Below are 15,000 nucleotides of genomic sequence, written 5' to 3'. Positions count from 1 at the left end.
CTCCATTTTCCCCTCCCAATGCCCCTCTCCCAATACCATCACCATCACCATCACCCTCCCTCCTACGCCTACAAATGCAATTAAGATCGAACTTTCAACGGAGTCTCAGGTGAGAATGACCTGAGTTTTGCGAGATGCTCCATTACCTTGTCTTGGTACGGTCTTGCGAGATACTGCATTGTCTTGCCTCTGTACGGTCTTGCGAGATACTGCATTGTCTTGCCTCTGTACGGTCTTGTGAGATACTGCATTGTCTTGCCTCTGTACGGTCTTGTGAGATGCTGCATTGCCTTGTCTCGATACAGTCTTGCGAGAAGCTGCATTGCCTTGCCTCGGTACAATCTAACGACATGCTACATTACCTTGTTTCGGTACAGTCTAACGAGATGCTACATTGATTTGTCTCGGTACAGTCTCGAGAGATGCTCCATTGCCTTCTCTCAGTACAGTCTTGCGAGATGCTCCATTACTTCCATTACCTCAAGACAATGGACGAGATGGTCCATTATCTTGAGGTAATCAGTCCCTCAACCTAGAGATTATGTGTTCAGAGAACGAGTTTCCTAATAAGAACATGAGAAAGAAGGAGCACTGCAGTAGGCCTACTGGCCCATGCTGGTAAGTCTAATAGTTTCTTTTATTCTCTTCCCATATACTTTTATATAACCCACTTATTCCATGTATATATTTTACATCCTCTGATGCATTGAGCATATTATTTCTATCTAAATCTGGTAAATATTTAAGATATACATTGCATATACGATGGCGAGGCTGGCAATTAGTACTTACAAGAATAATAAACAAATACACTAAGCAAATCTTGGTTTTGAAAACATTTCCCTCGGTATTTAACAATAACTGATGAAATCAGTTAATAATTCGCCTTTGCATTTGAATGAAAAAAGCCTCCTGCGGGGGCGAAAGATGCCGAAGTGTTGCGTATATATCTAACTCAGTTTTCCATATTTGCTGGACTGATGAAGCTCGACACTGGACGAAACGTAATTAGTATAAATTAATGTAGCTTAGTGATTAGTATAATTAATGTAATTAGTATAAATATATGCGAGATTAGTATAGTGTACAGTGTATAATAAGTGTATAAATTGGTGTACGAATTAGTATAATTAGTGTAATTAGTATTATTATATGCAACCTGAAACATTAAGCCATCTACTAATGGCCTATTGTCAACAAAAGCTAAGAAAAAGCATATTCGCAAGGCAAGCTCTTATATGGACTACGTTTCCCTCTCTGTAGAGCTTTAAGTCGTGACGAAGCTCTATACACAACGAAAAGTAATACAAATGAAATCTCCAAAATATACTTCGTCTTCAGACTTACTTAATATTAGACAAAATTCTTTTTTTTTTCCCACAGAAATAAATGATTACCATTCACTATTTGGTGGGACAAAAATAAAAGTTTCCATTGGCACCATCAGTCCGAAACAAAATATATTTGAGGTTACTGAACTAAAAAAAATATCTCATGTCAACATAGTCAAAATCAGACTAAAATAGAAAAAAAAAATATGTAATTTGCCTTCAGTTTATTGCAATAATTTCACAACAAAGTCAAAATATTTCTTTCACATAATATTTTTTTTTTTTTTTAATTTTGAAAATTTTAGTAATGTTAGTTTATGACACACACACACACACACACACACACACACACATATATATATATATATATATATATATATATATATATATATATATATATATATATATATATATATATATATATATATATATATATATATATATATATATATATTATATATATATATATTATACTCAAGATAATTATAGGACCTTAATTCCACAAATCTATGGAAAACCCCCATCTTTCTCTCTCTCTCTCTCTTTCTCTCTCTCTCTCTCTCTATCTCTCACTCTCCCCTAATTCCCTGCCGTCATGTTTTTCCATGTTTACATTATGCTATCTCCTTTTTTTTCCTCTATCCCTTTCACCTCTCCTCCTTCTCTCTTGTTTCCTCCATTTTTTTTTCTTCTCCCTTCATTTCTGCTTTCCCTATTCCCCTTTCTCTTCTCTGCATCCCTTCCTCTCATTTCAGGGGAGGTATCTTAATGCTAAGTTAAAATGGCTCTTGATCCAAGGATTTAGAGCTTCCCTCCAAATTCTAGGATGAGGCAAGACTAAAATTAATAATAATAATAATAATAATAATAATAATAATAATAATAATAATAATAATAATAATAATAATAATAATATAGTGATAATATTACTATAATGATAATGATATAATAATGATGATGATGATGATAATAATAATAATAATAATAATAATAATAATAATAATAATAATAATAATAATAATAATAATAATAATTATATACCTTTTTATCTACAGGTCGGCCGGGTCCAGTCAGTAGTTGTCGCGTCGGCAACCACACGGCCTCTGGATTCATGGTTCATTGTGTGTCCGGACCACTTAGAAGTATGAACACAGAGTTCACACTTCTCGTCTACGCTCAGGTGGGTGTTCGAATTGCATGTGTGAGTGTTCGGATTGCAGGCGTTGGTGTTCCGATTTTAATAGTGAGTTTAGCGTTCTCAGAAAGCTGGTGTTCGTAGAATGCAGGTGTTCTTAGAAAGCTGGTGTTCTTAGAAAGCTGGTGTTCTTAGAAAGCAGGTGTTCTTAGAAAGCTGGTGTTCTTAGAAAGCTGGTGTTCTTAGAAAGCAGATGTTCTTAGAAACCTGGTATCCTTAGAAAGCTGGTGTTCTTAGAAAGCTGGTGTCCTTAGAAAGCTGGTGTTCTTAGAAAGCTGGTGTCCTTAGATAGCTGGTGTCCTTAGAAAGCTGGTGTTCTTAGAAAGCTGGTGTTCTTAGAAAGCTGGCGTTCTTAGAAAGCTGGTGTTCTTAGAAAGCTGGTGTCCCTAGAAAGCTGGTGTTCTTAGAAAGCTGGTGCTCTTAGAAAGCTGGTGTCTCTAGAAAGCTGGTGTTCTTAGAAAGCTGGTGTTCTTAGAAAGCTGGTGTTCATAGAAAGCTGGTGTCCTTAGAAAGCTGGTGTTTTTAGAAAGCTGGTGTTCTTAGAAAGCTGGTGTTCTTAGAAAGCTGGCGTTCTTAGAAAGCTGGTGTCCTTAGAAAGCTGGTGTTCTTAGAAAGCTGGTGTTCTTAGAAAGCTGGTGTTCTTAGAAAGCTGGTGTTCCTAGAAAGCTGGTGTTCTTAGAAAGCTGGTGTCCTTAGATAGCTGGTGTCCTTAGAAAGCTGGTGTTCTTAGAAAGCTGGTGTTCTTAGAAAGCTGGTGTTCTTAGAAAGTTAGATGTGGGAATTTTAGAAAGTAGTTGCTTTCTTTTAAGCAATGGATTTCTTTTTTAAACCAGGTACATGGTTTTTACACGAGAAAGTTGAAATTTTAAAGCAATGGTGGTTGAGGATTGAAGAAAAAGATTTTAATTTTATTTTTTATAGAATAGTTTTCAAAAAGTGAAATTTCGGTTTTGCAAAAGCAGGCGATTGGTTTTTAATAGTTTTAATTTTCAATAGCATAGGATTAGATTTTTTTTTACGAGCTTTTGTTGTTTTAATCGTAGGCTGTTTTCAGCAGTGTCTTTTCCAGTGTATAAAAGTAAGGAATTTGTTTTTTTTTCAGTGGGTGATCGAATGTTCCCAATCCTTGACTGATTTTTGACAGTGGGTTTATAAAATTTAGCAGTGGTTGCTCCAGTTCCAGTATTTTATATTCGTGTTCTGTGTTTCACGAAAGAAGTTCACTTTCAGTGAATATTTTTTAGCGATTAGAGTCGACTGTTCGTATTTTCAAGCGAATGTTCCCTCTTTTTTCGATCAGTGAGAACTCCTCTTTTAATCGGTTAAGAGTTGCTCGACTTCGGGCAGTGAGTGTTCTGCTTTAGCAGTGTACGTGTGTTCTAAAGGTAGGGGGTTCTATTTTTCCAGGGTCACTTTCGCTACAGTAATGATCCTTCTCTGTGGCGAACGAGTGTTCGGTTTTAAAGATGCGGGGGGGTTCTATTTTACCAGCTACACCTTTGCTGCAGTAATGAACCTTCTCGGTGGCGAACGAGTGTTCGCTTTTACTCTTTTATCTTATATTTCACTAATTTCTATAAATGGCTTAAGAAAACCGACAAGTGTCTTATTTACCACATTTTATTAGTGTTCAGTTATAGGAATGAATGGACAGATCTTTACTCAGAACAAAACGTTCTCTCGTTAAATTAAGCGTGTGTGTGTGTGTGTGTGTGTGTGTGTGTGTTTGTGAGCCTTTTTGACACTATACTAGCGGGTGTTCTAATTCTACTAGTAATTTTAGATCGGAATTTCTTATATTGTTCAGTATTTTAGCAAGTACCCACGTTTTTACAAGTCGCTGGAAGGCTCTGTCAGTCCTCAACTAGCGAGTATTCGTATGGATGAACAAAATAACAGACAAAGTAAACATTTCTGCCAGGGGGGAAAAAAATACGGAACGTCATGAGCCTTTGCTCTGGGAACAAAAGCAGCTTTAATCCAGCTCCCTCGTTTGTCATGGAGACAGAGACCACTTCCTTTCCTTCCGTGAGATCAAGGCGCTTGCCGGTACACTCTCTCTCTCTCTCTCTCTCTCTCTCTCTCTCTCTCTCTCTCTCTCTCTCTCTCTCTCTCTCTCTCTCTCTCTCTCTCTCTCTCTCTCTCTCTCTCTCTCTCTCTCTCTATCTCTCTCTCTCTTACACCGAGTTTTACATGGTTAGGTTAAGGGTTCCTAACTATTTACAGGATGAGAGCTGTTACCTACATCAACTCATCTGAAAGCATTCTTATTTTTATGAGACATACTAGTAGGGAACAGGATGAAGTTGGAGCCATCTGTGGGCCAGCAATTTAGTTTCATCAACTGACTTTATTTCGTTGACATCATAATGCTGTATGAATGTGTTCCATACTCGAGTCATTCTGGGGATAAATGATCTCAGATGAAGTGATGTTCTGGAGAAGGGTACAGTCAGTAAAGTTGCTGCTTGCTGCCCGTCTTGTGGTATAGGAGCTTGCTTCACGCTGTCCTCGAAGTGGATCCAAGTGTGGTACTTTGACAATATTGGCCTTGTACATAACAGTAAGGCCACCCACATCCCTCCTATGTTGAAGGCTCTGCTGAAATGACAGATCTATCTAGGATGGGTCCAGGCGAGAGATGAGACGTCTTGCTCTGTTCTCTACTCTGTCAAGCAGTCGCAGATGAGACGTAGAGCAGGCAATACAAGAAAGTGGAGCATACTTAAGGTGTGAGGGCACTTGTACCTCGTACAAAATCTTGCAACCTCTTTCTCTCTCTCTCTCTCTCTCTCTCTCTCTCTCTCTCTCTCTCTCTCTCTCTCTCTCTCTCTCTCTCTCTCTCTCTCTCTCTCTCTCTCTCTCTCTCTTTTTTACACAGGGTTTGACAAGGTTTAGGATCCCTAGCTTTATTGACAAGCTATTTACAGGTTAAGGATTCCTAACTTTATTGGCAAGCTAAGAGCTGTTACCTACATCAGCTCATTTGAAAGCATTTTTATTGTTATGAAACATACAAGTAGGGAACAGGATCTCTCTCTCTCTCTCTCTCTCTCTCTCTCTCTCTCTCTCTCTCTCTCTCTCTCTCTCTCTCTCTCTCTCTCTCTCTCTCTCTCTCTCTCTCTCTCTCTCTCTCTCTCTCTCTCTCTCTCTCTCTCTCTCTCTCTCTCTCTCAGTAAACAAGGGTACCACTTTCAAAATTTCTCTCCGTTTATGCAAATCTTGTATGATGCATCTTCTCTCGGAGAGAGAGATTTGCCTTGAAAAAACACATTAATATCCTTATAAAAGCAGCAGCATCCACGCCTCGTAAAACACTCAAAAAAGTAGGTCTGGAAAGCAAGCTATTACCGGGGCAATGTTTCGCCTTATTCTGAGCGAAATGTTTTGTATGTACATTGGGATCTGCAGGATGTCTATAAAACATCTACAATATTTTTAAAAGATATCTGCAAGGCATCTTCTGAATAGTTGTCTCCGGCTTACGGCGTTGTGTGATTCATACGGGTTTTGCGCATTTTTTCGTGGATATAATCTTAAAAATTTCCTCATGAATATATACGCATAATAAAAGTAATAATAATAATAATAAAACAAATAATAATAATTATAATTAATAATAATATCTTTTTTCTCCTTCATTATTATTATTATTATCATTATTATTACTATTATTATTATTATTAGTAGTAGTAGTATTGTTAATATTATTGCTATTATTATTATCATTAAGATCAGTGCATCTGTGTTGCTAAATAGTCATTTACCCTCCACCATCGTAGTTATCAAGTATACATCAACTTTCCAGTCTCGGGTACAAAAACTGGCACTTCTCATAAATTTATCCTATATGAGTTGACGCTCCTCTGCCCTTTCCCTGGAAATCAAATTATCTACATCACTGCAGCTGCCTTAATGCAGTGTTTGTCAACACAAAATTCAGATAGAAGTATATATATATATATATATATATATATATATATATATATATATATATATATATATATATATTACTATATATATATATATATATATATATATATATATATATATATATATATATATATATATATATATATATACATGTATATATATCAATGAAATCACGAAACAAGTGATTTTGAATCATTAACAGAACTGCGGCTTGGGAAAGACTCGTCCTTCCGCATCTCTCTGGGGCTGGGGTGGTAGCACTTGCAGACTCGATTGAGAAGGCCATTGGTGAAATGCCTATGATTTTAAACTGATGGAAGATAGAGGTATGGGTGTGTGTGGGAAACAAGCAGGTTGCAACACTTGGGTTGGAAACAGTAAATGTATAAAAGGCATTCAGCATGAAGTTATAAATAAAGACAATAGATCAGGTCAGCAAACAAAGGGGGACAGCAGAGGGCAGCAAGGGACTAGCTCCCTTAAGGTTTACTATACTAATAGCAGGAGTGTAAGAAATAAGATAGATGAGCTAAGATTAATTGCAAGTGCAGGAAACATAGATATTATTGCTATAACAGAGACCTGGCTCAATCTGAAAGATAGAGAGATGCCCTCTGAATGTCACATACAAGGCTATAAATTATTCCACACTGACAGGGTCAACAGGAAAGGTGGTGGAGTAGCGATGTATGTCAGAGACAATTTAAATTGTTGTGTTAGACAAGATATTAAATTAGAAGCGTCAGCCACTGAATCTGTTTGGTTACAGCTTCTCGAGGGCCGAGAAAAACTAATTTTGGGTGTGATTTACAGGGCCCCAAATCTTGATAGGGAGTGCAGTAAACTTCTATGGGACGAAATTCGTAAGGCATCTACATACGAAAATGTTGTGCTAATGGGAGATTTCAACTATAGACAGATTGACTGGAGCAATTTGACAGGAAATTTAGAGTCAGGTGACTTTCTTGATACGATCCAGGATTGTTTTTTAAAACAGTTTGTGACAGAGCCAACTAGGGGAAATAACCTCCTTGACTTGGTTCTTGCCAGTAGGGAAACACTAATTAATAATCTTGAGGTTAATGATGAGCTTGGGGAAAGTGATCACAAATCACTCAGTTTTATTATATCATGGAATTCCCCTAATAATGGCAATCAAGTCTCCGTCCCTGACTTTCGCTTGGCTGATTTCATAGGACTGAAAAATTACTTAGGTGGGCTGAACTGGAATGACCTGACTAAGGGTCAGGTAGGTGGTGATGGTTGCCGATATGATGCTTTCCAGGGCATAGTTCTAGCTGCTCAGTCAAATTATGTTCCAAATAGGGAAATCAGATCAAACAAAAATGATCCTAAATGGATGAACAATAGATTAAAATATCTGATTGGTCAAAAGAGAGGCATATATAGGCAAATCAAAAGAGGAGAGGGGCAATTGAGAAATCGATATATTCAGTTAAAGAGAGAAATAAAAAAGGGAATTAGAAAAGCAAAAAGAGATTATGAGGTTAAAGTTGCAAGAGAATCGAAGACTAACCCAAAAGGATTCTTTCAGGTATACAGAAGTAAGATCAGGGACAAGATAGGCCCACTCAAAAGTTCCTCGGGTCAGCTCACTGACAGTGATAAGGAAATGTGTAGAATTTTTAACACATACTTCCTCTCAGTTTTTACACAGGAGGATACCAGCGATATTCCAGTAATGATAAATTATGTAGAACAGGACGATAATAAACTGTGCACTATTAGGGTCACAAGTGACATGGTCCTTAGGCAAATAGATAAATTAAAACCTAACAAATCCCCAGGCCCTGATGAACTGTATGCAAGGGTTCTAAAGGAATGTAAAGAGGAGCTTAGCACACCTTTGGCTAATCTTTTCAACATATCACTACAAACTGGCATGGTGCCAGATAAGTGGAAAATGGCAAATGTGATACCTATTTTCAAAACAGGTGACAGGTCCTTAGCTTCGAACTATAGACCAATAAGCCTAACCTCCATAGTGGGAAAATTTATGGAATCAATAATTGCCGAGGCAGTTCGTAGCCACCTTGAAAAGCATAAATTAATCAACGAATCTCAGCATGGTTTTACAAAGGGGCGTTCCTGCCTTACGAATTTATTAACTTTTTTCACTAAGGTATTTGAGGAGGTAGATCATGGTAATGCATATGATATTGTGTATATGGACTTCAGTAAGGCTTTTGACAGGGTCCCACATCAGAGACTATTGAGGAAAATTAAAACACATGGAATAGGAGGAGAAATTTTTTCCTGGATAGAGGCATGGTTGACAAATAGGCAGCAGAGAGTTTGCATAAATGGGGAGAAATCAGAGTGGGGAAGTGTCACGAGCGGTGTTCCACAGGGGTCAGTGTTGGGCCCCCTCCTGTTCACAATCTACATAAACGACATAGATGAGGGCATAAAGAGCGACATCGGCAAGTTTGCCGATGACACCAAAATAGGCCGTCGAATTCATTCTGACGAGGACATTCGAGCACTCCAGGAAGATTTGAATAGACTGATGCAGTGGTCGGAGAAGTGGCAGATGCAGTTTAATATAGACAAATGCAAAGTTCTAAATGTTGGACAGGACAATAACCATGCCACATATAAACTAAATAATGTAGATCTTAATATTACGGATTGCGAAAAAGATTTAGGAGTTCTGGTTAGCAGTAATCTGAAACCAAGACAACAGTGCATAAGTGACTTAAGAAATCGTAATGACACGATTGCAAATAAACCATACCCCCGGCCGGGATTGAACCCGCGGTCATAGAGTCTCAAAACTCCAGCCCGTCGCGCTAGCCACTAGACCAGCTAGCCACAATAAGATTCATCCAACTAGGTATATTTCTACACCATAGGAAAGTTAGCACAGGCACCTCTGTGCCTGTGCTAACTTTCCTATGGTGTAGAAATATACCTAGTTGGATGAATCTTATTGTGGCTGGCTGGTCTAGTGGCTAGCGCGACGGGCTGGAGTTTTGAGACTCTATGACCAGTGCATAAGTGTTCGCAATAAAGCTAATAGAATCCTTGGCTTCATATCAAGAAGCATAAATAATAGGAGTCCTCAGGTTGTTCTTCAACTCTATACATCCTTGGTTAGGCCTCATTTAGATTATGCTGCACAGTTTTGGTCACCTTATTACAGAATGGATATAAATTCTCTGGAAAATGTACAAAGGAGGATGACAAAGTTGATCCCATGTATCAGAAACCTTCCCTATGAGGATAGACTAAGGGCCCTGAATCTGCACTCTCTAGAAAGACGTAGAATTAGGGGGGATATGATTGAGGTGTATAAATGGAAGACAGGAATAAATAAAGGGGATGTAAATAGTGTGCTGAAAATATCTAGCCTAGACAGGACTCGCAGCAATGGTTTTAAGTTGGAAAAATTCAGATTCAGGAAGGATATAGGAAAGTACTGGTTTGGTAATAGAGTTGTGGATGAGTGGAACAAACTCCCAAGTACCGTTATAGAGGCCAGAACGTTGTGTAGCTTTAAAAATAGGTTGGATAAATACATGAGTGGATGTGGGTGGGTGTGAGTTAGACCTGATAGCTTGTGCTACCAGGTCGGTTGCCGTGTTCCTCCCTTAATTCAATGTGACCTGACCTGACTAGGTTGGGTGCATTGGCTTAAGCCGGTAGGAGACTTGGACCTGCCTCGCATGGGCCAGTAGGCCTTCTGCAGTGTTCCTTCGTTCTTATGTTCTTATGTTCTTATCTAATAAAGAAATACGCTCAATAAAGGAGTTTTATGTACATTAAGTATGTAATGGTTTGCAAGACTCACCAACTCATGTCACTACCTCGGTGATGCCACCACCTGGTCGATGTCACCGCGTTATACAAGTCTTCCCCCTGATCATTCACATCTCTAGAGGGAGCTGCTGAAGATCAAGACATGGAGGTCAACACGAAGGCTTCAGGAGACTGAAGGGTCCCTGAAGTGACACTCAGAATGACGGCGAAGGAAAAGGTTTCTCAAATGTGGAAATGATGCTAAAGATCATCAAATCGATGCCAGGAGATCAAACGAGGCAGGGGAAATAGGTCGAAAAACTTGAGTTATGAGGTCAGGACAAGCTGCCAAGGCCACCAGCCAGCTGGAATGCTACATTGGTGACTTACAAAGATACACAAGCGCATAAATCAAGAAGAAGCTTCTTTAATTTTGAAGGTATCTCGCTCCATGAAGAGTTTCATTAAGCTCTGCATGGGGCGAAAAGTTGTCACAAGAAAACCCTGTCTCTGCACCTGTATTTTCTTCCTTAATTACGAAAGTAAGCCTTTGTACCCAGCAGTGACTTATGCTGAAGAAACTGCATGATACCATAGAGCTGAATGATTTAATGAAACTGTGCAGCGCTTGTGTTGCAACACTGGATGATATCATGTGATGACAAAAGCCAATAAGGTTACCAAGGAGTTGCATGATAAATCAAGCGAAGAGTGAGTTTAGATCTTTGTCATGTTGATATATGAGATACTTGTACAATATTTGGGTATCTTTATTCTGGAAATATTTTTTCACCATCAAGTGGATTCTTCAGTCCAATGAAGAGAACGATGGAAGAGGAGGAGTTTGAGGTAATAAGTCCCTCAGCCTGGAGTCGATGTCTTCAAGTCCATCTTCTCTCAAGACTGATAAACTAAAGACATCGACTCCAGGCTGTTGGACTGATTAGCTCAAACTCCTATTAATCTTCCACCGTTCTCTGCACCGGACTGAAGAAACCACTTGTTGTCAGAAACCACAAGAGGCATTTAAAAAAAACTGACGAATTAGACACATGTACAATATCTGGGTATCTTTATTATAGACGTTTCGGCAGCTAGTGGCTTTATCAATACAAATTCAAGGACATAACTGGAAAACAGTAGAACTATATACAAAAGATGAGGTTACCTGGAGGTTATTCCGGGGATCAACGCCCCCGCGGCCCGGTCCATGACCAGCCTTGAAGCTGGTGAAAATCATTCTAGTCTTGAAGAATCTGGAGCACAGGCAGGAAATGATGTTAAGAGCGAATACTTTTACAGTTACCAAATATGATAATACCTGTGATCCACGCGTGGATATGATAATATCTGGTGATCCACACGTCACCAGGTAATATCAGTAATATAAAAACACAAGAAATAGTAGCTAAAAACATCACTAATAACTAGGACAAAGCTGTAACTCATTATAACATGTAAGCTGTGTGTACATTACGTGTACAAAACAATAATTTTTTCTCTCACTAACAGAAGCAGGATAGCAGTAGAGGAGGAGGCGGAGAGAGTAGCAGTGGCAGCAGCAGCAGCGAAAGTAGCAGCAGCAGCGACAGCAGCAGTAGCAAAGGAAGCCAGCAGAAGAAAGAAGGAGGAGGGGGAGCGGTTCACACACTTGGGCAGCTAGTTCGAAATCTCACCACCACCTCGCCTTTCTTCGTGTAAGTTTAAGGATGTGTCAGTCTAACATATACTCTCTTTCTTTCTCTCTCTTTGGCAGTGACCGGAGGGGAAGGAGAGTGGGAGGAGAGCCTTCTGCTATTATATCATTGACTCACACACGTAACTAATATACGACAAATCTTAATCTAGACAAGAGAGTCCTTACCGAGAGCCTCGGTAAGGAATCTCTCAGTCTCTCTCTCTCTCTCTCTCTCTCTCTCTCTCTCTCTCTCTCTCTCTCTCTCTCACATACACACACACACTTTCTCCATCTTCCTCATTTCTCTCCACAATTTACAGAGCAAAAGTAAGCTGATTACTTCTCCCAGCTTTCACTAAAGTATTTTTTCATTAAGTAAATAAAAAAACTAATCCCACCAACAGACTCTCTCCATTAGTCTTCTCTTAACCCTCCGTCAAGAGAGGTTCTTTGATGCCGGTGACGGAGGGCTCTTGATCCAAGGAAGGGGACCTGACTATCCGTTTCCTGGATAAAACCTAATTGCCACCCACTTCTCAGCTCCTGTATGACCTACAGGTTTAACGCATAGAAGTAATAAAAATATTTGCAGCTCAAAGGGGGGGGGATTAATAAATATAAACATATTTACTAATAATAATAAACAGTAATTAATTGTTAATTAAATTAATTAAAACGTTGAATTTGTGATTCAAAGTGCTTGCTTTTAAATAAAAAAATAATAATAATAATAATCATAATAATAATAATAATAATAATAATAATAATAATAATAATAATAATAATGATAAAAATAATAATAATAATAATAATGATGATAATAATAATAATAATAATAATAATAATAATAATAATAATAATAATAATAATAATAATAATAATAATAATAATAATAATAATAATAATAATTTTGAAGTGCATACAACATGATCCTCCTCTCTCTATCTTATCCCCTCCATCCTTCCTCGTGTATGGCACCATAAACTAACAGAGCACCACAGAAGGATCACAAGGGATTTACCGATTTACAGTTGCTAGAGACATTGGAACTCCGCGGAGATCTCCAACCCCGGCCCCGGCTCACTCAGTATATTTAATGGAGGCACATTTCTCGCCACGGCCTGTCCCAAGCTTCCTTAGTGGAGATCTCTTAATTCGCTTTAATTGTCGCTGTTATGAGCGCGATGATCTGTTTCTAATCAGGATGGAGACGCTCTCTGCTCAGCTAGATGTTTCTGAAGCTTTTACTGTGAGATTAGAGTTATTTGTCACGCTGCTTACAGACGGGGTATTGAGCCTTCACCGTTTCCTGGCTGTTCGTGTGAATTTTATGAGGTTTAGATGCTTTACTTTTTCAGTAATGGATCGAAACCTCCTTTCCTTACAGTACACTCCTTTTGTATAATTATATATGTATACATATATATAAATATGTATACGCAAAACAACCACTCTGAAAGAATAGAGAAATTCCAAGCGCTTTCGTGACTACTCACATTATCAAGGAACTATGAAAGTGAAGCATCCAAGGAAGCTATATAAGGGGTCAGTCAGCACCTCACTATCAGATCCCACAACGGTTAAACACGTGACGCGCGGCGAGCCAACTTGGATAGGTCCTTTGCAAAACTCACCCCCAAGCTATTTATTTGTCCAGTGTATTATTAAATTCTACTCAAATTCTATTAATTATAAATGGATCTAATTTATATAAACCAAAGGAAATATTCATATTATTGTCAAAACTGCTTTTTATGAAACAAGATTCAATTATATTCCTATCGACCATGGACTTGCTTGATACTACTTTCTCAACTTTTTGAAAATCAATTGGATGGTTAAAATCTCTTACATGAATAAATAGAGCATTGGAATCTTGTCCAGTTCTAATGCTATATTTATGTTGTTTTAATCTTAGTTCGAGATTTTTACCAGTTTGACCTGTAATAAACTTTATCATAAATTTTACAAGGAATCTTATAGACACATCCATCAGCATTTTGGGGGGAAATTCTTAATCAAAAAGTTTTTTTTTACTGTATCAAGATTTTTGAATACAACTTTAATATTAAAAGTCTTAAGAAGAGAAGGCATATCAACCAAGTTTTCATGGTAAGGGAGAACCAACATATTTTTAGTTGAATAATGCTGGTTGCTCTTTTTTGGATTATAAAAAGTGTTCCTAGCAACTTTAAAAGATTTATCAATTACATTTCTTGGGTATTTTAAATCATTACCTATTTCATAAATTTTGGATATTTCCTCATCTATGAACTCAGGACTACAAATTCGTAAAGCTCTCAAAAACATTGATGAGAAAACAGACAGTTTGACTCTATCTTGAAATCACCTGTTTACTGTGATCTTATTGCAAATATTTATACATATATGATGATGATATAAATTTTCCTTATATTTGTGCTCTAGATGTGTGTGTGTGTGGGTTTTTGCTTTTATATTAATGCCTTTGATATGAATTGTGTCTCTGTATGAACGTGTAAATGATAAATGAAAAATCGATAAATAAATAAATAATGAAAGAGCTGATATCATGATTGTTTGTTTGTTTGTGTGTGTGTGTGTGTGTGTGTGTGTGTGTGTGTGTGTGTGTGTGTGTGTACTCACCTAATTGTGGTTACAGGGGTCGAGACTCAGCTCCTGGCCCCGCCTGTGTCTGTGTGTGTGTGTGTGTGTGTGTGTTTACTAAATCTATAGCAAATACCAGCCTTCCCCATGATTCCACCCTCACCACTAACTTGAATATCTTTGCTCTCTTAGCACCTTCTCTCTCTCTCTCTCTCTCTCTCTCTCTCTCTCTCTCTCTCTCTCTCCCTCACTCTCACATCAAAGCTCCGGCATCACTCCTTAACCATCATTTCCTCTTTCAATCCTTCACCGCCATTTCTACCGCTAAGTCCGTCACTCCAACACCACTACATCCTCCATCACACCACCGCCACTAGCTCCCTCACTTTGCTCTTCCAGTGTTGGAGGTCTGCAGTCGGGGCAAGAATTCGCCCTAGTCGTTCAGGTCACCAATGAAGAAGGTGTTAGCCCGCCTGTTGTACTCAGTGCCTTCACCCTTAAAGACAATGCGCAGA

General features: G+C 38.3%; 1 protein-coding gene across 1 annotated transcript in view; it reads left to right on the top strand.

Annotated features, from left to right (window-relative positions):
* The window catches only part of LOC128698919 (uncharacterized), a 135,360-nt gene that overhangs the window by 108,081 nt on the left and 12,279 nt on the right, over nt 1-15,000 (top strand). The window contains exons 8-10 of the mRNA XM_070096968.1: nt 2,387-2,511; nt 11,734-11,918; nt 14,885-14,995. Of these exons, the coding sequence (XP_069953069.1) occupies nt 2,387-2,511; nt 11,734-11,918; nt 14,885-14,995 (421 nt within the window). The remainder of the gene's footprint in view (nt 1-2,386; nt 2,512-11,733; nt 11,919-14,884; nt 14,996-15,000) is intronic.

The sequence above is a fragment of the Cherax quadricarinatus genome, chromosome 55, assembly GCF_038502225.1.
Source record: "Cherax quadricarinatus isolate ZL_2023a chromosome 55, ASM3850222v1, whole genome shotgun sequence".
Lineage (NCBI taxonomy): Eukaryota > Metazoa > Arthropoda > Malacostraca > Decapoda > Parastacidae > Cherax > Cherax quadricarinatus.
The sequence above is the reverse complement of the archived record's forward strand: the minus strand, read 5'-3'. Positions and strand labels throughout refer to the sequence as shown.